The 21,421-nt window shown below is 43.0% G+C and overlaps 1 protein-coding gene across 1 annotated transcript in view; it reads left to right on the top strand.

The window, feature by feature from the left end:
- The window catches only part of LOC147642407 (regulator of nonsense transcripts 1 homolog), a 79,897-nt gene that overhangs the window by 42,824 nt on the left and 15,652 nt on the right, over nucleotides 1-21,421 (top strand). The window contains exons 10-21 of the mRNA XM_086806197.1: nucleotides 7,704-7,826; nucleotides 7,911-7,982; nucleotides 8,141-8,212; nucleotides 11,078-11,144; nucleotides 11,240-11,382; nucleotides 11,492-11,563; nucleotides 11,713-11,841; nucleotides 11,962-12,117; nucleotides 12,339-12,452; nucleotides 12,641-12,739; nucleotides 12,821-12,898; nucleotides 13,003-13,137. Of these exons, the coding sequence (XP_086662323.1) occupies nucleotides 7,704-7,826; nucleotides 7,911-7,982; nucleotides 8,141-8,212; nucleotides 11,078-11,144; nucleotides 11,240-11,382; nucleotides 11,492-11,563; nucleotides 11,713-11,841; nucleotides 11,962-12,117; nucleotides 12,339-12,452; nucleotides 12,641-12,739; nucleotides 12,821-12,898; nucleotides 13,003-13,137 (1,260 nt within the window). The remainder of the gene's footprint in view (nucleotides 1-7,703; nucleotides 7,827-7,910; nucleotides 7,983-8,140; nucleotides 8,213-11,077; nucleotides 11,145-11,239; nucleotides 11,383-11,491; nucleotides 11,564-11,712; nucleotides 11,842-11,961; nucleotides 12,118-12,338; nucleotides 12,453-12,640; nucleotides 12,740-12,820; nucleotides 12,899-13,002; nucleotides 13,138-21,421) is intronic.

The raw sequence follows: 21,421 nt of genomic DNA, 5'->3' as shown, positions 1-21,421 counted from the left end.
ACCTCTTTTTCTCATGGAATGGAATACAATCTGTTCGGGCTGTAAGATTTCTTCTTGTTCTTCAATTTCTGGTGGATCCTCCAATACAGGCTCCTCTGCGGGAAGTCTTGTACATGGTATCAATAAACTAACATGGAAGGCATTATGTATCCTCCGATGATCTGGAAGGTCCAATCGATAACATACATCGTTGATCTTCTTGGTAACCTGAAAAGGTACATAATATTTGGGGGCAAGGTTGGGTTCCTTGTGCTCCTTAGCTGTCAAATCCCCACGGATTCCCTCGTGATCGATCTTGGTTCGAACTCGAATCCTGCAAACAAACGAACAAACAAACAAACAAGCAAGGGGGTGCAGGCGTGACTCACCTTCCAACCATGACAGCCGTGGGCAAGCCCACAGTCTTGGCTGTCCCCACCGAGCCACGAGCTGAGCTAACTAGGTTGACGTACCGACCAATCTCCTCCTCGCGACGTCCCATACCGCCACGAAGCTGCCCTTGCAGGCCTCGAGATTGCTGTCGGCCTCGGCTGCATAAAGCAGGTGCACGTCTGCACTAGATCCAGGCTCCAAGACCATAGAGCTCTCACAAACTTGCGAGACTCTCTATAATCAATAACTAACCTTGGCCACCCTTTTATAGGCTCTTGGCCGGTCATCGGGCGTCCACACTTGGCCGCCCGCCCGTCCATACTTGGGTGCCTGCCCGTTAGTATATCCCTAACTCAGCTCGTCAATCACCCTGCCTAGTTCCAAGCTTCCCCAAGCCTCGAAACTAGTCTTGCATGCGTATAGCACACGGTAGATACCCATTGTGCACATGACATTAGCTTTAGACTTTCTAAGGCTTGTCTTTTCAAATCACAATAAGACCCAATCGGGTTCTTCAAGAGTGACCTTCCTTCTGTGCTTATCTGCAACTTTCTTTTACTTGGCTTCAGATCTCTGAATAGCCTTTCGAACCTATGCAAAGGCTATATCCGAATCTTAAACAAACTCGTCTGCATGGAAGATCTCTTCTTTGGTCTTTAGAATAGGCAACAACAATGGTTTGCCATAAATAATCTCAAAAGGAGCTTTGCCTGTCTAAGAGTGACGAGTGTTGTTGTAGGCAAACTCAACCAATGGCAAGTACTTCTCCCATTCATCCTTCGCTTCGAGAGCATAACACTTTAGTAGCATATCCAAAATAGTGAGGTTTGCAATCTCACTTTGTCCACCTGTTTGAGGATGATAAGCCGAAGAGAAATTCAGCTTTGTCCCCATGTTGTCAAAAAGTGCTCTCCAAAAGTAACTGGTAGTTCGAGGATCTCTATCCCCTAAAATGAATTTGGGTTATCCGTGATGCTTGAAAATTTGCTGAATAAATAATCTCGCCATATGATTTGTGCGGATGGTCTTCTTCACTGGAATGAAGTGGGCTTGCTTACTGAACCTATCAATAATAGTCCATATTCCATCATTTCTAAATCTTGACTTTGGCAATCCAAAGATGAAGTCCATAGCAATACTTTCCCATGGAATATTGGAAATTGGCAAAGGTTGTAATAATCCTGCGGGTTTTTGTCTATCAAGCTTGACCTTCTAACAAATCAAACATTCTCGAACATATTGCTCAATATCCCTTCTCATGTTAGGCCAAAAGAAATAACTCTCCAAAGTCTGAGTTGTTGTCATGATACCTCTATGTCCCATATAAGGTGGGGCATGGCATTCTTCCATTACCTTTGGCCTCAAATCCTTAGTCACACATAAACGGGTTTGCATCATAAGGAACCCTTCCTTGATGACATAAGAGGTCACCAAGTCTCCATTCTGCAACTTGTCCAAATGAAGATCTTTCATCATCTGTGAAGTCCAAATGATATCCCATAGAAACTGCAACTGGTCCAAATGAAACCTTCATCTGTATGTTTCTGGATTCATCTAGGTATATAATTCAGCCGTATTAGCGGACATGCAGATTTCACATTGTGAAGTTTTCGTCCGAGTTGCGGCCAGTTGATATTGTGCTTATTCTTTCTATCTTTAGCGGTGCATTTGCCCTATCAACTACTTATTTGTTGTACTAATTCTTTCTATTTGCTACTTCCCTAAGTGTTAGGCTTCATTATGGCTGAGTTTGCGTTGCATCCCTGGAGGTTTGACAGAAACTTAGTACGAAGGGCTTTGTGTGAATATATGCTCTTATGTGTGTGTGTATGTGTGTGGAGTGTGTGTGTGAGAGCATATCTTGATATAGAGTTCTACACCCACTATTGGGCACTGATGACGTTAGTGGGGATGTCGTATCTAGTCTATACTATGCATAATGTAGTTGATAGTTATATAGCCTTGTGGGTTGACTACCATGAGTATATAACATGCACGTTCCTAAAAGGTGAATTTAGGCATGTTCCTGGATTCATCTAGGTATATAATTGAGCCGTATTAGCAGACATGCAGATTTCACATTGTGAAGTTTTCATCCGAGTTGCGGCCAGTTAATATTGTGCTTATTCTTTCTATCTTTAGCGGTGCATTTGCCCTATCAACTACTTATTTGCTGTACTTATTCTTTCTATTTGCTACTTCCCTTAGTGCTAGGCTTCATTATGGCTGAGTTTTCCTTGCATCTCTGGAGGTTTGATAGAAACTCAGTACGAAGGGCTTTGTGTGAATATATGCTCTTATGTGTGTGTGTGTGGAGCGCGTGTGTGAGAGCATATCTTGATATAGAGTTCTACACCCACTATTGGGCACTGATGACGTTATTGGGGATGTCGTAGTATCTAGTCCATACTATGCATAATGGAGTTGATAGTTATATAGTCTTGTGGGTTGACTACCATGAGTATATAACATGCATGTTCCTAAAAGGTGAATTGGGGCATGTTCTTGGATTCATCTAGGTATATAATTCAGCCGTATTAGTAGACATGCAGATTTCACATTGTGAAGTTTTTGTCCGAGTTTCGGCCAGTTGATATTGTGCTTATTCTTTCTATCTTTAGCGGTGCATTTGTCCTATCAACTACTTATTTACTGTACTAATTCTTTCTATTTGCTACTTCCCTTAGTGCTAGGCTTCATTATGGTTGAGTATGCCCTACATCTCCGAAGGTTCGACAGAAACTCAGTACGAAGGGCTTTGTGTGAATGTATGCTCTTATGTGTGTGTGTGTGTGTGAGAGAGAGAGAGAGAGAGCATATCTTGATATAGAGTTCTACACCCACTATTGGGCATTGATGACGTTAGTGGTGATGTCGTAGTATCTAGTCCATACTATGCATAATGGAGTTGATAGTTATATAGTCTTATGGGTTGACTACCATGAGTATATAACATGCACGTTCCTAACAGGTGAATTTGGGCATGTTCGTGGATTCATCTAGGTATATGAAATCTTCATGTGTAGCATAAAGATCTTTCATCATAGTGAAGTCCAAATGATATCTCATAGAAACTGCATGGGTCATGGGTCTTAGAGATAGAGCATCTGTTACTTTGTTGTCTTTACCATGCGTTTGCATAATTTGAAAATGAAATTGGGCTAAGTAACTAGCCCATCTTATATGCTTTTCTGATATCTTAGGTTGAGACATAAAATACCTAAGACTTTGATGATCCGTCTTGATAACAAACTCAGCACCCATAAGATAGTGTTTCCAAATCTTTAAAGCATGAATGATAGCTATCAATTCTTTCTCATATGTGGGTGTTGTCTTTTCGGCTCCTGGAAGTCTTCGACTCTCATAGGCCACGGCATGGCCCTCTTGGTTCAAAACTTCTTCAATGCAATCTCTGGAGGCATCACACTCTACCATAAATGGCTTCGATAACTTTGGAATAATCAATACTGGTCCTTTGCTAGCATAAAACTTTAATGCTTCAAAGGATTCTTTTTCAGCCTTGGCCCACCGAAATCCCACGGCTGTCTTTATTAAATCATGTAGTGGACTTGCTATCACGGCAAACCACTTGATGAACTTCCCTTAGTATGAGCATAAGCCAAGGAAACTTCGAACTGCATGGGTCTCTTTCTCTCTTGGAATAGTATTTGCAAAACAATCTTCATTCTTCTTTAGGAAATCTTTCCTTTCATGATCAAGAGTTGAGAGTGACTCATCACTCTCAGATTCCTTAGGATGTCTTACATATATCAAGTACGAGGAAATATATTGTTTTAGGAACTTGAACATGGCTAATAAGTGGATTGGAATTCCCCTCAACTTCTACACCAAAAGTTACATTCTTGCCCTTAAAAGGAAACCTAATCTTGTTTCCAGTCCAATCAATGCCCGGGTCTATCTTCTTATGCCAGGGCATACCCAAAATTACATCAGGTGTCCGGCTTTCCATAGAAGGTATGAAACTTTACACTCTCTCTCGGCTTGAAGTCCACTTTGCCGGTTAAAGGCTCCTTTGCCTTCTTCTCCTTTGCTAGGCCTGAGGAAGACGCATCTGATAGAGTGGGTCTAGGGGCAACTTCTATGTGTCCTCCATGAGTAATGGATCGGGTAGCTTTGGGTTCCTCTCCAATGGTAATCCCTTTAGCTCGTAAGTATGCTTTGGCGGCTTCCACACCTTCAGCTTCAGTGGCCTAGTCTTTGATAAAGTCTTTGAACATTTGAGCTCTTCTGTAGTCTTGTTCCTTCTTGGCTCTCCAAGCTAGGAACTCTTCATCCTGAAGATATTGTCTGAACTTTTAAAAATCTCGGTATTCTGCTGATGTCATGGCCACGGTCTCATGAGAGAGAGATTGGCGGCCTTAGATTCCCCCTTGATGCAGTAGGTTGGCTTCGTAGTTGTTCCCTTCTTGAGGCCCTTGGTCTCCCTCGACTCTTGACACGATTCTGTCACCCCATAAAAGATTTCTTCAAGAGAAATTATTGCTCTGATACCACTGTAAGCCCAATGGTGCGTGCAGTGACAGATTCAACCACATGTACAAGAGATATAGATAGAGAGAGAAGGGGGAGAGAAAGATGGGGAAAGGTGTTTCACACAGTACACGTTGAGTGGGGAACATGCCCCGCCCCCTTTTTAGGAATTTATTTCAGGAACCATCCATGGGCTTTTCCAAGCCAGGACCAATACAATAAAATGAATACAATATCAAACAAGAGTGTTGATGTCGATGTCGGGTTGAAGTCGGTGTCGAGGCACAAGATCTCTGATGCCGAGCTCACCACCACGAGGATGACCCACAAGAGTCTTACACCGGGCTAGTACCAATATCAAAATCTGAATCAAATATGATGCTCTCCAGGACCCACCACGAGAGTCTCTACACCAAATCTGGACAAGAATCTCGGAGAGGCACACAGCAAGTTTGTGATCGCTAGACTGTACAAAAGCTGGTTTTAGGGCGGCGGAACTTTAATGGAGGAGTCGCTGGACTGTACAAAAGCTGGTTTTAGGGCGGTGGAACTTTAATGGAGGAGTCGCTCTGAAGTGGTGCAGGCGTCACTGTTGGAGTGGTGGCGGTGGTGGTGCTCTTAGGTGGCCTAGGTGTGGCGCTGTCGTTGGTGGTTGGTGGCAATTGGAGGCTGTAGTAGGCGGCACAAGAAGGCGGACATGGCAGTGCAGGGGCTGTATTGGCTGTTGTTGGGTGGTGCAAGGGGCAACGAAGGCGGTAGTGCTCAGCTAACGATGGCGGTGTTGGTCACAGGGCGGCGTGAGGGCAGCGGCACTGCTCACAGGGTTGCACTAAGGCGGTGGCAGGAGGCAGAGCAGTGACAAAGGAGGGTGTTGCGGAGGCGGCTGTGGCCGGCGGAGATGAAGGAGTTGAGTGGCGCTAGGAGGTGGAGAGGGAAGACAAATCTTCAAGGGGGGGCTCTCTTTTCAAAATCTCCACCATAGTTGTCAGGTACGAAAAGTTTGATTCTGTATGGTATGTTCCAATACGGTCTCGGAACGCGCTGCTAAATTTTGAAAATAAAAATGCGGTGGAGATATAATCCATTTAAAAAATGCTTAAAAATATAAATATATATTGTTAATGGAGGGAGAGGCTTGAGGAAGAGGGAGAGAGAGGGAGAGGGAGAGGGAGGGAGGGGCTTGAGGAAGAGGGGAGGGGCTATTGTATAGGATGCATCATACAAGCACATGCAAGCGAAGGTGCTGAAGGCTAAAGCCTAAAACAATCCCTAAAATGCCCAAGAAACGGCGAGAAAAACGGAAAAAAGGGTCAAAAACGGCCAAAAAAAACGAGAAAAAATCGTCAACTGGATTCGACCGAATTGCCACTGTATCGCTCGTACTGAACTGCAACTGTCCGTATCGAACCGGACCGCCTGAACGATGCGCGAACCGGTACAAGCTTTCTTATATGCTTGATGGGGGTCCCCGCTTTTTGTCTTGCCTTGCTTTTGCTTTGCCTCTTTGCTTTTGCTTTTCTGTTTAAATATTCTTAATAATAACCAAAGTTCTTGATTTGTGCTTTTATAGTTTTAGGGCCTTGCTTTTTGGCCTTGGAGCTGTTTTTGAAAAAGCGGCTTTTAGCTTTTTGATGTAGTTTGATGTCCTCTTTCCAATGGTGCCCTCAGCTTTTGGTAAACATAGTTTTGACTTTTTGCTTTTTCTTACTTCTTGACCAAGATTGGTGCTTTTTCCAGTGCCAGCTTTAGGAACCCTGCTCCCATGTGTCTATCAACCTGTCCATATGTCTTGGCATGAGTTCCATCATGTGAAAATAGCTCGGAGGGCCAAATAGTTACAGCATGATTGGAGAAAGTAGTGCTTGCTACAATACGAATCATGCCGCCACGTACATAAGCCCACTTGTCTACATAAAATTGGTATAATCTGGATAGGTTAGGGCCTATACTGCTCCTGGCGGATCCGGAGAAACACAGACTCCCAGGGCTGCATCCAAACTATGGTAAATGCCAAGGGTGCTGTCCCCTCAGAGGCAGAATCAACTCCTCCCAAGCTGAGCAGCAGCTCCATGTGTTCAAGGGAAGAAAGATAGGTTACTGACATTCATGTCAAGAAGTTTGAGCAGGCATTGAAGGACAGCAGTATCAGTGGCCCAAGGGTGGAGTAGCTCAAACGGGGCCAGTTTGCAGCTACCTTTGGTGATGTGCCAATGGATTGGCTTACTTTTAATAAAATGGTTGGCTGGGCATTAATACAAGCGCCGCTTTGTATTAAAGAATGTGTGGACGGGAGAGGTGTGGCCATTAGGTGGTCCAATGGGCATCACCTTTCTGTATGGAACCTTATGATTCTTTCTCCCCTCTATACAGAATGGTGGGCATCTCTATACTGAAGCAAATGAAGCCATAGTTTAAACAGAAACAGGCTTGGGATTGGGGAGTGAGGTTCTGCTGGCCTTAAGCTTTGGATTTCAACATTGGGCATTGACATATCATGTTTGGTATTGGTTTTCATTGCGTAAAGTGTCATTGGAAATTAGGCATTCAATGCCGGTGAAGCTTATACCTTGGTAATGCTTGTTAATACATATATTACAAGGGGGGTCGGCCCTTTCCGGCCCTGTTGCCAATGTCATTTAATTTTCGGCATCGCTATCTTGTTTGTGCCATTTCATTGAACACAATCTTGACACACACATACTTAAACTATTAAATATTATTAACAGTAACCTTGATTGGGGGTATCTCATTAACTCTTTTATTCATCTTTCAACGTATACATTTTATGGGTGCTTGGATAATATTTTTAAAAGAATACTTACATAACACGTGCTTTGTAGGTTTATGCTGTGAAGAGTGTGCTGCAAAAGCCAGTTAGCTTAATACAAGGCCCTCCTGGAACTGGCAAAACTGTTACTTCTGCGGCTATCGTGTATCACCTTGCAAAGCAAGGCCAGGGCCAGGTATTTTTTTTTCTTGTTATCTAGAGGAATCATTTGGCTGATGTTTTTTGAAGGATTGAAGTTGGTGCACTCACATTGTTGCAGGTGCTAGTTTGTGCTCCAAGCAATGTGGCAGTGGACCAACTTGCAGAGAAGATTAGTGCTACTGGATTGAAGGTAATCTTGTGTTTGTAAAGATTGCAAGTGTTCTTCTCAATGTTTGCAGTTTATTTATTTCTCGTACTGCCTCAATTATTATATGTTTTGATGATAGGTGTTGCTTTCATACTTGCATTTGTTTATTTGTTAAAATCTTGTTTTTGGTATTCTCTTAGGTTGTCCGACTGTGTGCAAAGTCTCGAGAGGCGGTTAGCTCTCCTGTGGAGCATCTCACTTTGCATTATCAGGTCCTCGTTTTTTTTTTTTTCCGAGAGAGAGAGAGAGAGAGAGAGAGAGAGTTATTAATGTCTTTGAAAGATCCAAAGGGTCTATGAGACCAAAAGTGTTACACTACATCCATGAGCTGACTACATCATCTAGTGAAGATCAAACTAAAAAAGTCTCAGCATCTCACGTACAAGCCCGCTATAAGAGATGGGTCTATGAGACCAAAAGTGTTACACTACATCCATGAGCTGACTACATCATCTAGTGAAGATCAAACTAAAAAAGTCTCAGCATCTCACGTACAAGCCCGCTATAAGAGAGAGAGAGAGAGAGAGTTATTAATGTCTACAAAAGATCCAAAGGGTCTATGAGACCAAAAGTGTTACAATACATCCATGAGCTGACTACATCATTTAGTGAGGATCAAAGTCTCTACATCTCACTTTCAAGCCCGCTATGAAACATCCCTATCTCCTGAGTAGTTCCTGCATACAAAAATCACACACAAACTAATTGGTGAAGTGATCGGCAGTTCACCTTCCAATCTTAGCTCCATTGTCACCCCAAGTGTACAGGCTAGACCAACACCACAATCTTGCTCGTCGCCCAAGCCGCGGCATCCCATAGTTCCGGAGTTCACTATCCAAGTGTTTGGCTAGAGCCATGTCCAAGACCTTGCATGGGTGTCCATCCTAAAGGGACTTCTCCCTTTCTGGGATATCTATGAGCTTAACTCAATTATATAGGGCTGGGCTGTAATAAATCTTATCTATGAATAAATAGTTGCATAAACAGTAGTCCACCCGAGAAGTGTCCATTAGTCACTACCCTTAAGAGTTCTACCTTCTTATCAAGGGCCGCCCAATTGGTATAAGCCTATCCTTAAATACCATGCCAACTATGTTATGACCTTCAGGGCATGCACATTTAAAAATACCCCGATTTCACAATATCCAGCCAAAGCTGGGCACCCCATGCATATCTAGCTCACACTTTTTTCTGCCGCCAATAATAGCAGCCATGCTCTGACATGCCTACAATCTGCTGCCCATCTGAACGGCCAACCTACATTCAGCCATCTCCATGCAGCCATAGGTACAGTCAATTGTATGGTTATTTGTATGGCTTGATGCCCTGTTGTACATGTTGGGAAAATGGGAGTTCATGTGTGTGTGTGTGTGTGTGAGCAGGGGCTTATAGTCCCTAGTGTGTTTGTGTGTGTAAGTAGTGATGTCATTGGTTTAGCCAAGTGTCTTGTCATAGTTGCATTCCGTACCCATACTCATCCGATGTGTACCTTCAGTACTTTCCATACCACTCCATACGTACCGTACCTCGTACGGATAAGGTCTTCATACCAAATATGAGGTTCAATGTACAACACTTATTTGGCCCGTTTTTTAATTATTTTGGTCAGTGGTCATTGCTCAGTAGTTAATAGATTAGTTTTCATTTCAGTATTACCATTGTCTTTCATGCTATTTTTGTATGGATGCTAGATATTTCTTATTTTACACACACACGTGCGTGGCCCCGCCCCCTAGTCACAGGGGACGCCCGTCCCGGGCCTAGGGGATGGGGGAACGCCATCCCGGCCTCCCTTTCACGCAGAGATGCATCCCTCTGCAGGGGGGACGTCCCATGGGCCATCCCTCATCGGGGACGTTTTAAATTTGTGGACGGGAGGGGTGTTTGGGGACGTGAAGAAAAACGTTTTTTTTTTGGAAGGCTTTGCCTCTTAGGTTTTAAGTTTTAAGTTTCAAGTTTTAATGTTTTAAAAAAAGCCTGTCTAAAGGCTGAAGTGCAAAGTTTGCTGAGTGATCTTTGCTCTCCTACATCTTTGCTATGCACACTTGCTCTCCTCCATCTGTCCTTTGGAGTGTGCACACTGCACAAGTTCTCGAGGCTTCAGCATGCCAAAGCTCCATCTGGGCTGTCATCAGGCTTCAATGGCCTCTTCCTCGCGAGCACCAGCAGCCCATGTTGGGGGCGAGGGTTCAGGTTGGACTTGGTGGGAAGAGGTGAATGCCTAGAGACACGTCCCTGTCCCTGTCCCACCCCCCGTACCCTACCTCCAGGCGTTTCCCACCCCTGTTCCCGTCCCCCGACCAATGTGACACACACACACACACACACACACACACACACACACACTTATAATATAATAATAATAGTATATATATATATATATATAATTATATATATATATATATATATATATATATATATATATATATATAATTATATATAATTATATATAATTATATATATATATATATATATATATATATATAGAGTAAAAAAATGTGAATGTACTTATCTTGATGCATACTTTATGTACTCGTACCGTACACGTACCATACCGCACCGTACCTAAAGTACTCAACCACTATGGTCATTGTCAATTGAGTAGATTGTTGAAAAAGATAATTCTTATGCCTATAAAAGCATTGTAGTTTGAAGGTGTTGGACAACAATAATACAAGCATAACATTGTACGAGCAATACAGTCTCTCTCTTGAGCTTTGTTGTCTCTCTCTCTCTCTCTCTCTCTCTCTCTCTCAACCCCTTTCTCTCTATCTACACCACAGCCATCGACATCAGCCAACCTGCGCAGCATTGCTAAGCTCATCCAAGGATCACTTCCTCGGCTGCTTCGTTCTTGCTCAACGCAGTCCTGCACAGAGCTGCCACACGGCCATCTCCTGGATTGGGCTCTTCTTCCTTTCCTGTGACAATGATCTGCATTTATTCCACACACACAGAGAGAGAGAGAGAGAGAGAGAGAGAGAGAGAGAGAGAGAGAGGCTACCTGGATACAAAGGGTTCTCTCTCAAGAAACGTGCACTTTGTGTTGATCAATTTCTAATGCTTGCTGCAAGCAGGTGAGACATTTGGATACTTCTGACAAAAGTGAGCTGCACAAGTTACAATTGCTGAAAGACGAACAAGGTTTGTAATGTATCAATCTGAAGTCCCCACCCATGAAGTTTGAACGTTTCTCCCTTGCAAGAGGTAAGCGTTGTGCACTGGCTTTTGAAAACCAGGGGAGCTTTCTAGTGCGGATGAGAAGAAATATAAGGCACTCAAGAGGGCAACTGAACGGGAGATTGCGCAAAGTGCTGATGTTATATGCTGCACGTGTGTGGGTGCTGGTGATCCTCGCCTGTTAAATTTCAGGTTCCGACAGGTTTGATCTCAATAAATATGCTAAACTTCCGCCTGATGTCCCATTTTGAATTCCGTTGCTGTCATATTTCGAACTCTGTTATAGACTTTCTAATATATTCTTTTTGCAGGTTCTGATTGACGAGTCTACACAGGCAACTGAACCAGAGTGCCTGATACCATTAGTATTGGGTGCAAAGCAGGTGAGGAATCAGGACTGTATTAGCCTGTAGCTATGATTTGGGATGCCTGTGTGTGCTGCCCAAGATACTATCTATTTTGTGCACAAGAACAGGAAAAAACCCACTTAAGTAAAAACATTTTTCATAGGATGGCTTGTGTTGTTATGCAGGTTGTTCTAGTAGGGGACCATTGCCAGCTTGGCCCCGTAATAATGTGTAAAAAAGCGGCACGGGCGGGTCTCGCACAGTCTTTGTTTGAACGCCTGGTCTTACTTGGAGTCAAGCCCATACGTTTGGTGGTAGGTCATCATTTTAGATAACCAGAGTATGTGTTCATTGGGGGTCTTCTGTGGGCTTGTGGTGAAGCAATTTGTGGGTCCAAATTTTAGATATGTATATTTTTGGTATTTTCTTTGCAGGTACAATATCGAATGCATCCCTCTCTTTCAGAGTTCCCTTCCAATAACTTCTATGAGGGTACACTGCAGAATGGAATCACCATGAATGAGAGATTGTCTGTGGGGATCGATTTCCCTTGGCCTGTACCGAACCGGCCCATGTTCTTCTATGTTCAGGTGTGCATTATTGTCGTTGTGCTGTAGAATGTGCTTAGGGGCTTCACACACATTGTCTGTCGTAGGGAGAAGGTGGAATCTCTCCCGCCTCACGGGAAGAGGATCTCCCCGTCCCAATCCCGACCAGTCTGGTGGTGGGTCAGCAAAGCCTCTTATTTTTTGCACTTTTTAGATCACTGGATGCCTTTTATGTTCTTAATTCTGCTATCTTTGTGGAGCAGATGGGCCAGGAAGAAATAAGTGCTAGTGGTACATCATATCTGAACAGGACAGAAGCTGCAAATGTGGAAAAGATTGTTACCACCTTTTTAAAAAGTGGAGTCGTGTCCAGCCAGGTAAAGTACCTCTAACCTCCAGCAGCATATCCTTCTTGGAAGTTCAATATGCACCAACTTTTCCTTTAAAAAGTGGAGTCGTGTCCAGCCAGGTAAAGTACCTCTAACCTCCAGCAGCATATCCTTCTTGGAAGTTCAATATGCACCAACTTTTCCCTCACCCTTTAATCGGCTTAACTACTTCTCAGATTGGCGTTATAACCCCCTACGAGGGTCAGCGGGCATACATTGTGAATCATATGTCGAGGAATGGCTCACTGCGCCAGCAGTTGTACAAGGATATTGAGGTATTACGTAGTATGGAATGCATTGCTAATGATCCAAGCTATTTGCTCTGTGCTTGCTCAATGGATTGTTGTGCCTTGCAGGTAGCTAGTGTGGACTCTTTCCAAGGCCGGGAGAAAGATTTTATCATTCTCTCGTGTGTTCGAAGCAATGAACATCAGGCAAGTTCCTTGGTTTCTGAATCAAGCATGGGTCATCTTGCTATTTGTTAGGTCAGGTTGTATGATAAACTAGGTGGTTTGTCTAAGTGGGAATCAACTGGCAGGGCATTGGCTTTCTTAACGATCCTCGGCGTTTGAACGTTGCGCTGACGAGAGCACGCTATGGGATAGTAATCTTGGGCAATCCAAAGGTCCTTAGCAAGCAGCCTTTGTGGAACAGCTTGCTGACTCATTATAAGGTAAAATACTTTTTTTTTTTTTGCGCTATCATACTACTACAGTTCATCATTATAAGGTAAAATACTTCTTTTTGGGCTGTCATCCTACTACACTACAATCTGTTTGATCTACAATCATTTGTGTTGTAAATCAAAGAGTGTAATGAGAGTGTGAGCTAGGTAGCCTGCAGTGGGCAACAGTAGGCTGCAACACAAGTGTGAATGCATTGGCCTAGAATTTGGAGATCTTCAAATAGAACCTCCCACTCCTCATTCTACACATCTTTACAAGTCTTTTGGAGCAGCCAAGGGAGAGAGAACGAGTCTTGTAGAGTGAGAGATGAAGGTAGCATTTAGCAGCGATTAGTCCAAAGCTTCCTATTGCAGTAGGTTTCAGCAATTGGAAGGGGACTATAGAAGGTTTTCTTGCTGTCCATTGCTATGCTCTCTGAGCTCAGTAAATGGTTTAGATCCTAGCAGAGCTAGCATGATCCTTTGTGACTATTTGATGCGGCAATATACAGTAGGTTAAGTTGTGTGAATGAAGTCTTCCATTGTCTCTCTCTTATCTTTTTTTAATAGAGATAGAGCATAGTGACGTCCACTTTTCAAAATTTGCTGCTGCTGCTGCTCCTCTCTCTCTCTCTCTCTCACACACACACACACACACTTTTTTTTGTAAAGCTTCATGTCATTAATTACAGGTGGGAAACCTCAAAACGAGGAAAACCCACCAAAAAGACCATATACAAGGGAAACTACTAGAGTGTTCACTATGTTCAGTGTGAACATAGTTAAACATCTAAAAACAATCTGTAAAAAGAGCATACAGAGATGAGTCTATCTCATGAAGAGAGAGACAGTCATATAAAGATTGCTGAAGAGAGCAACGGAAGAATGAGTAAGCATCCAAATGAGGCCCAGCAAAAACTATCCTGTTGCGAGACTCCCACGTAGTCCATAAAGCCCAATAGCGAACCCAATCAAAGAAGACTTTATAGGATCTAAGGGGTGAAGGGAGAAGGCCGAAGATCCAAAAGTATTTCCCAAAGGGTGCCTGTCGGAAGCGGGCTCTCAAACGTGTAGCAATCCGATCCAATAAAGTCCTGGTGAGAGGACAACTCCATAAAAGATGAAAGACTGTCTCTTGAGAAGCACCACAACTATGACAAGTTGAAGGTGCCAAAAGTCGCCTAGCCAAGAAAAGACCGACTGGCAAGACTCCAATCAAGCATCTCCATAAAAACAGTTTACTTTTCAAAGGTAGACTGCATTTCCAAAGAGAATGAAGCCGCTGTTTCCACCAAGCCTGGCTTTTATGAAGATGCCAAATCTGATTTGCATGTTCTTGAACCCAAGAGGCAGGCAACAAGAAATGATATATCGAATGAACCGAAAGTTTGGCCATTGATAAAGGGCCTCGTGCAGGTTGTTCTCTTTTAAGGCTCCAATCAACCAAACGATCAGAACGATCCAAATCTGCAATTGGTTCAAAAGGAGCAAGAAGCTCTCGAATAAGCTGCCAGATTGATCTATAATGCATCCCCAGACCAAATTTCCTGGCGGCAACCACAAAAGAAAGCACATGGCCAGCAGCATCCAAAACATCATCAATAAGATAAACTCCTTTCTTTGAAAGGAAATATGCCTTCCTAGGCTCACGTAGAGCCAGTGGTACATCAAAAACCTTCGACCAATGAATACTCTCAAGGCGAAGCGAAGAAGATTGCGCATTAAACCTCGGATTCCAAAAAAGATATTGCGTAATCTGTTTCCAGGCAAAAATTAACTTAGATGAAAGAGGACAGCCGACAATCTTTCCATTGAAATGGCTGAAAATTGCATCCCAATACGTAACAGTCCACTTTCCAAAAGCAGGTGAAGACATAGACATACACATATGACCCAACATAATAGCCCATGGCTGGCGTTGTTGTACAAATTCCAATAGCAAAGTGGATTTACGAGCAAGCACATGAAAATGAATATTCAATATGTTCAAGCCACCATGTGTCTTTGGAGAACACATCTTTGGCATTGACAAAAGACGAAGACCCTTTTTACGATGTTGAGTTTTCCACACAATTGCCATTGCCAGAGACATAAACCGATCTATATCAGCTTTCCTCCACATAATCAATGGAAGAAAGAACTGTATGTAAGCCATCACAATAGCCTGCACTATCCTGAGACGTACATGAAGAGGCCAAGTGGAAAGCTGCCAATAATCAATTTTGCGATTCAATTTTAGCATAACCCATTGAATCATTTGTGAAGATGACAGCTGCCAACCCAAAGGGTAACCCAAATGACGAACGATATGTCCAGCAGGAGGTATTCCACCGGGCCACAATACATGATGCCATTGCTGTACACTAAGCGCAAGCAAGGTAGACTTACGGAAGTTTACTTTCAAACCAGCAGCCAGACCAAAAAGTTCCAAAGCCTTCATTAATCTCTGAAGATCTTGTTGCGTATTCTTGGGCATAAAAAAAGAATCATCAGCATAAGCCTGAGCCAGGAAAGTATGCCCAGCAGGAAGCTGTAAGCCATGCACTTCATCAGTGGCTTGCAAAAAATCCAAATAGCAAAGAAAAGGATGTGTGGCAATAGCAAACAACAAGGAACTAAGCGGACAACCCTGGCGAACTGAACGTCCCAATTTCCAAGAATCTGATAGAGAAGAGCTCAAAATCAAAGAAGCATCACTGTCATTATAGAGCCAATACACAATATTTTGCCACTTTGCACCGAAACCAAGAGAACTCATAGTCATAGCTATATAGTCCCAATGCACAGAATCAAAAGCTTTCTCAATATCAACCTGCAAAATGAGTACATCCTGCTTAGTGTATTTGGCATATTCAATGGCAATATAAGCATTGGCTAAATTATCATTGATTTGCCTCCGAGGCACAAAACCATATTGCGCAGGATGCAAACCATCATGTGAAAATCCTTTGATACGATTTGCCAACATCTTAGTCAGAAGCTTATAGATGACAGGCATAAGAGTAATGGGCCTCCAATCAGAGAAAACTTCACAAAGATCCCGTTTAGGGAAAAGCTTAACCAATCCTTCTTTCCAAGAAGATGGTAGTACATCATTTGCCCAAGCTTCATTAATCATATACAGCAATGATTGTTCCAAGTGAGGCCAAAAAGCATGGAAAAATTCCACTGTCAATCCATCCCATCCGGGAGATTTCCATCGACCCATTGAACGTAAAGCATCTTTAAGTTCAATATCAGTGAACGCAGATTCTAATTCCAATGCATCCTGTGGAGAAATAATGGGCTGAACATGATGCAATAAAGCATAACGAGCATCAAGTATGTCAGACGAAGTAGTTGGCCGTTTAGCAAAAAGGGCTGCAAAATGCTGACTAGCAATATATGAGAGCTCCGATAAAGAATGAGTCCATTGACCATCAGATTTTTTCACCCTTCTGATGCATTCCTTTTGTCTTGAAGCATGTAGATTTTTGAAAAAATCTTTGGAAGAGCAACCCTTATCTATGATAGCTCGATGTCGCGAACGTGTCAACCATTTTTGCAATTTTCTCTGATCATTTAGCATGAGGAAGTGCTTAGCCTGCATTAAAGAATCTTGTTCATTAGTATTTAAAATCCTATACTGAGCAAGATCAGCCATGGATTGACATGTTTCTTTAGCCTGCAAGATCTGATCCCGCAAGTCGGCCATGTAATAATGACCATAATCACAGATCACAGCCTGCATGCGCTGAACAAATTGAAACCAAGCAATGTCAATGTCCTCATGCATTTGAAGGGGCAAGGGCTCAATGGCTTGCAAAACCATTTCCTTGAAATCAGCATGCACAAGATAACTGTTGTTTAAAAGCAACAGCCTATGTTTCTGAAGAATAGAGAGATCTTGTGGCATGTCGAAATAAAGGCCTAACCATAAAGGAGAATGATCAGAGAGTAACATGGAACGATCAATCCATAGTTTGCAAACAAAATCATCATATTGGTCAGCATGTAACAAGTACCAGCGATCCAGACGTGTCCAGATATGTGGAAAAGCATTGTGGTTAAAAGTAAATCCTTGCAGATGAGGGAATACATGTTGCCATAGGTCCAAAATATTGCAAGAAGAGAGCAAATCATTCCATGTTCTGCGTTCAGCTCCAAGCATATGAGTTCTTCCAGTGGAGTTAAATTCAGGAGATGGAGCATTATTAAAATCTCCACAAAGAAATGCATTATGGAGCCAGGGATAAGCCAACATTTGTGACCATATATTTGCTCTGTCAGCTGAGCTTTGTGGTGCATAAACTGCTGCAAATTCATAAATTTGTCCATACAATAAACATTGAATGACCATCCATCTGCCAGCAGAATCATTGTAGGCCAACATTGGTTGTAGATCATGCTTAACAAGCATAAAAACTCCCGAGTAATGCTGAGTGCCCGCATAAAATATATCATAACCTGCAAAGTGACCTGATTGACCCACTAAGGTATGCTGATTGTGTTCTTGCACACACACTAGATGAGGCTGCATTTTATGTACATAGTGCCAAAACAACCTAAATTTACTTGGATCACAAAGTCCTCTAATATTGTACGAAAGACATTTTATTGGAGCATCAAACATCAGATCTGTACAAAGGTATATACAGTGAACAGCCAGCAAAATCAATGCTGCATAACAACAACTGAATCAGGGAGAGAGCCCTCGCCCTGAATCAAGAGAGACTCATGCATATTCGTATCAACACACATATCCAAAGCATTTACATCGGCATCCATACTCGAGGAAGCACCTCGAACTACATCTGACCATATTCTAGAAAGCATAGTCGATGAGGTGGAAGACTGTGTAATAGTGGCAGATGCAGTCCAATTACGTGAAGGAACGGGAGCACGACGAACCATAGTACCTTTTTTCGGAGTTTTCCATTCAGCCGAAGATATTTTATCTTTTCCTTTATCCTTGGGTTGATTAGGCACTGCCAAAGAAGAAACAGCTTGTGGAAAAACCTTAGCTTTTCCTTTCTCTTTCTCCTTTTGAGTATTTCGAGTGGCTTGATTTGTTGGTATCTCCTTAATTTGAGTTGGCTGCTCATTCGCTGAGATGGGAGGTACAGCAGATAACGGCGGAGGATGCAGCAGAGAAGGACATTCAGAAGCCATATGCCCAAACTTATGACAAGTGAAACAAGCACCTGCAAAGACTCCCCAATTTAATTTGAAGTAACGTGCACCCATGCCACGCACATTTTCTACTTCAACAGCAATTGCTGGTGGTTGCTCATGGTCCGTATCCCACAAGATGCAAAATCTGTTTTTGTTTCCTGTAGGACGAGGTGCACAAACCACTTTGCCCAGAGTGGCTGCTATACCTGGCAAATGTTCCCTCAAATATTCTGGAAAATCCACGACCTCGACCCAAACAGGACAACGATGCCTAATCAAGGACTGATAGTCCTTGGTCGGGGACCAAGGTAACACATGTACCAACTGTATACCAAACATAAGGGGAAAAGATTCAAGCATCGGCTGCTTATATTGACCATCAGACAGTAATACATCATAAAAACCCCTTGCTGCAAAGTGAACTCCATCTACAAAGGGTCCACCTAGAATGGACTGAATCCATTGAGCTACTTCTTGCGCAGAAGGCATTTTACCTGGAAAGAAGAGAATAATCCCTTTCTCTGAGTATCTACGCAAAGGAGACACAATCGTCGGCAATTTAATCTTATAACTGAAGGAAGGAGGCGGGTCCTTCCATTTGACACGACTGTCTACAAAGTCCTCACATAAAGCCTCATATACAAACTGTGCATCCGACGAATCTTGCTTGATCATGGTGACAGATTCAATTGCAGCATGCTGCCTCTTGTTACTGTCTGCAGCATTATCCCGGCGAGCATAGGTCACAACAGTCTCAGACATAATTGCAAGAGTAAAGTCTGTACAACACTGCTAAACAACTCTGTTTTTTTTTTTGAAAAGCTGTATGCTGTATACAGGAGGCTTTGAAATTTAGGCGAGTAGACTTGCAGCTTCGAAGCAAAAGGAGTTGCAGGCGAAGAGGCGAACAAGGTCGCAAGCAAAAGGTGAGTTGGGTTGCAGGCGATAGGCGAAATACGAGCAGTCGAACAGGCGACCTGGGTCGCAGGTGAATAGAGTCGCCGCTTCGATGGCAAATGGAGTCGCAGGCGATAAGCGAGTTGGGTCGCAGGCGATAGGTGAACTGAATCGCAGGCGATAACCGAGCTGGGTCGCAGGCGATAATCGCAGGCGAGCAGTCGAAGAGAGAAACTGGGTCTCAGGCGAACAGGCCTCTCTCTCATACACGTGCGCACACACACACACACACACGCACACACACCTCACACACACACACACACACACACACACACACACACACACACACACACACACACACACACAAATTCTAATACAGTGATTGGAGAGGAGTTTAGTAGATGTATGTTCACAGGACAAGTAAAATGTGAGGAGGGGGTTGGGACCTTGCCAGTGCTGGGTTTTGAAAAGTATGATCTAGAATAAAAACAATGGTGTGACATAATGAAATGGAACATATGTTGTCTGCTAGCTTGGCTAAAGAAATTGGCCTATGTTTTGGAGATCATTAGAAGGTCTCCCTGTTGTCATTCTACACATGTCTACAGGTCTTTTTGGAGCAGCCAAGGGAGAAAGGACGAGTCTTGAAGAATGAGAGATGTAGGTAGCATTTAACATAGATTAGTCCAAAGCTTCCTATTGCAGCAGGTCTCAGAGACTGGAAGGGGACTATAGAAGGTTCTCTTGTTCTGTTCGTTGCTATGCTTTCTGAGCTCTTCAAGTGGTTTAGTCCTTCGCAGACCTAGCAAGATTCCTTTTGTAATTATGTAAGCTCTATTCAATGTAGCAATATGAATTCAGTCTTCCATTGTCATTTCTCTTACCTCTTTTCAATAGAGATAGTGCACAGTGACATCCACTTTTAAAAAGTTGCTGCAGCTGCTGCATCTCTCTCTCTCTCTCTCTCTCTCTCTCTCTCTCTCTCGCGCACGCCCGTGCATGCGAGGTGAGGATATGCACTATATGCCAGAGGGCGTCGAGTCAGAGAAGCACTTCATATGCAGGTGCACAGTATATTATGGGAGGTTCCATTGTCTTTTCAAAGAGGGGTTTGGACCGTTATCCAGGATTTTGGATTATCCAGATCAGCGGTGCGTAGGCCTCTTCCTACTAGAGCTTTATTGCCACAGAGACTCATTGATTACAGAGTCTAGACCTCGTGGGAGACATCCACCCTGGCCCCAGGTGACCATCACTCAGTTCTTCCGACCATGAGAGGATGCCTCAAACTTCATAGATTTGTCTCCTGCTTTGAAGTCACAAGACTTTGATGCATTAGCTTGCATCTCAACATGTTTTCTCGCATGTATGTCCATTGGGACAGTTGGCATCATTGTAGGAACAAAGGTGATGCATTAGGCATAGATACATGTGCCATGTAAGCATGACGCATGGTGGCCCCTCAACACACATTGGTGCATTTTCACCTATAGCTTCTTTCTCATGAGCACACTCGAGGGCATGAGTAGCATGAGAAATATGTAGAATACCTGCATCGACAGAAAATTGCAGTCCGTGTTGCATGTGTTGTGCATGCACATTTTCAGTCGGCAATGGCATTTGACATGCATTTTGACCAGTGTCATAAACATTGCATCCTTCATGGGCTACATAAGGCATAGTCACAGGAAATGGTGAAAACGTTAGTGAGAAACGTAGAAGCGTTGTTTCAAGTACTTCATGTGGCGGAAAAGTGATGAAACGGGGAAGCGCCGCACCATTTTTTTTTCACAAAAAACGGGCATCTATCACATGGAAATGGCGGTCCAGAAACATGTCATTTCCTTTTGTTTTCAGTTACGTTTCTAAGAAAAAAACACTTACATATGTTTTCAGTCATGTTTTTTTTAAAATAAAAATGCTTACATGTTATCAATTGATTAAAAAAAACGGGATTATTAACGTTATGAAAAAAACAAAACCCAACGATAAAAAAATAACGGGCACGTAAACGTTGTGAAAAAAACGTTGGGAGAATCCAACGAAAAAAAAAACGTTCTGGAAACGGCTCTTAAGAAAGCAACGACTAATTTTTTTTCTTTAGCATTAAAATTGCTTGCCCTGTACTTCTCTCTCTCTCTCTCTCTCTCTCTCTCTTTGTGCGGGGAGGCCAAGGGTGTTGTGTGGCAACATCAAAGCAAGCCGGCTTAGTTGATTAATTTTCGATTCTCCACCTGCTCTT

The sequence above is a fragment of the Cibotium barometz genome, chromosome 1 (genome assembly GCF_041138505.1).
Source record: "Cibotium barometz isolate CiBa-2024 chromosome 1, ASM4113850v1, whole genome shotgun sequence".
Classification (NCBI taxonomy): domain Eukaryota; kingdom Viridiplantae; phylum Streptophyta; class Polypodiopsida; order Cyatheales; family Cibotiaceae; genus Cibotium; species Cibotium barometz.
This window is presented reverse-complemented; position numbering and strand designations above follow the sequence as displayed.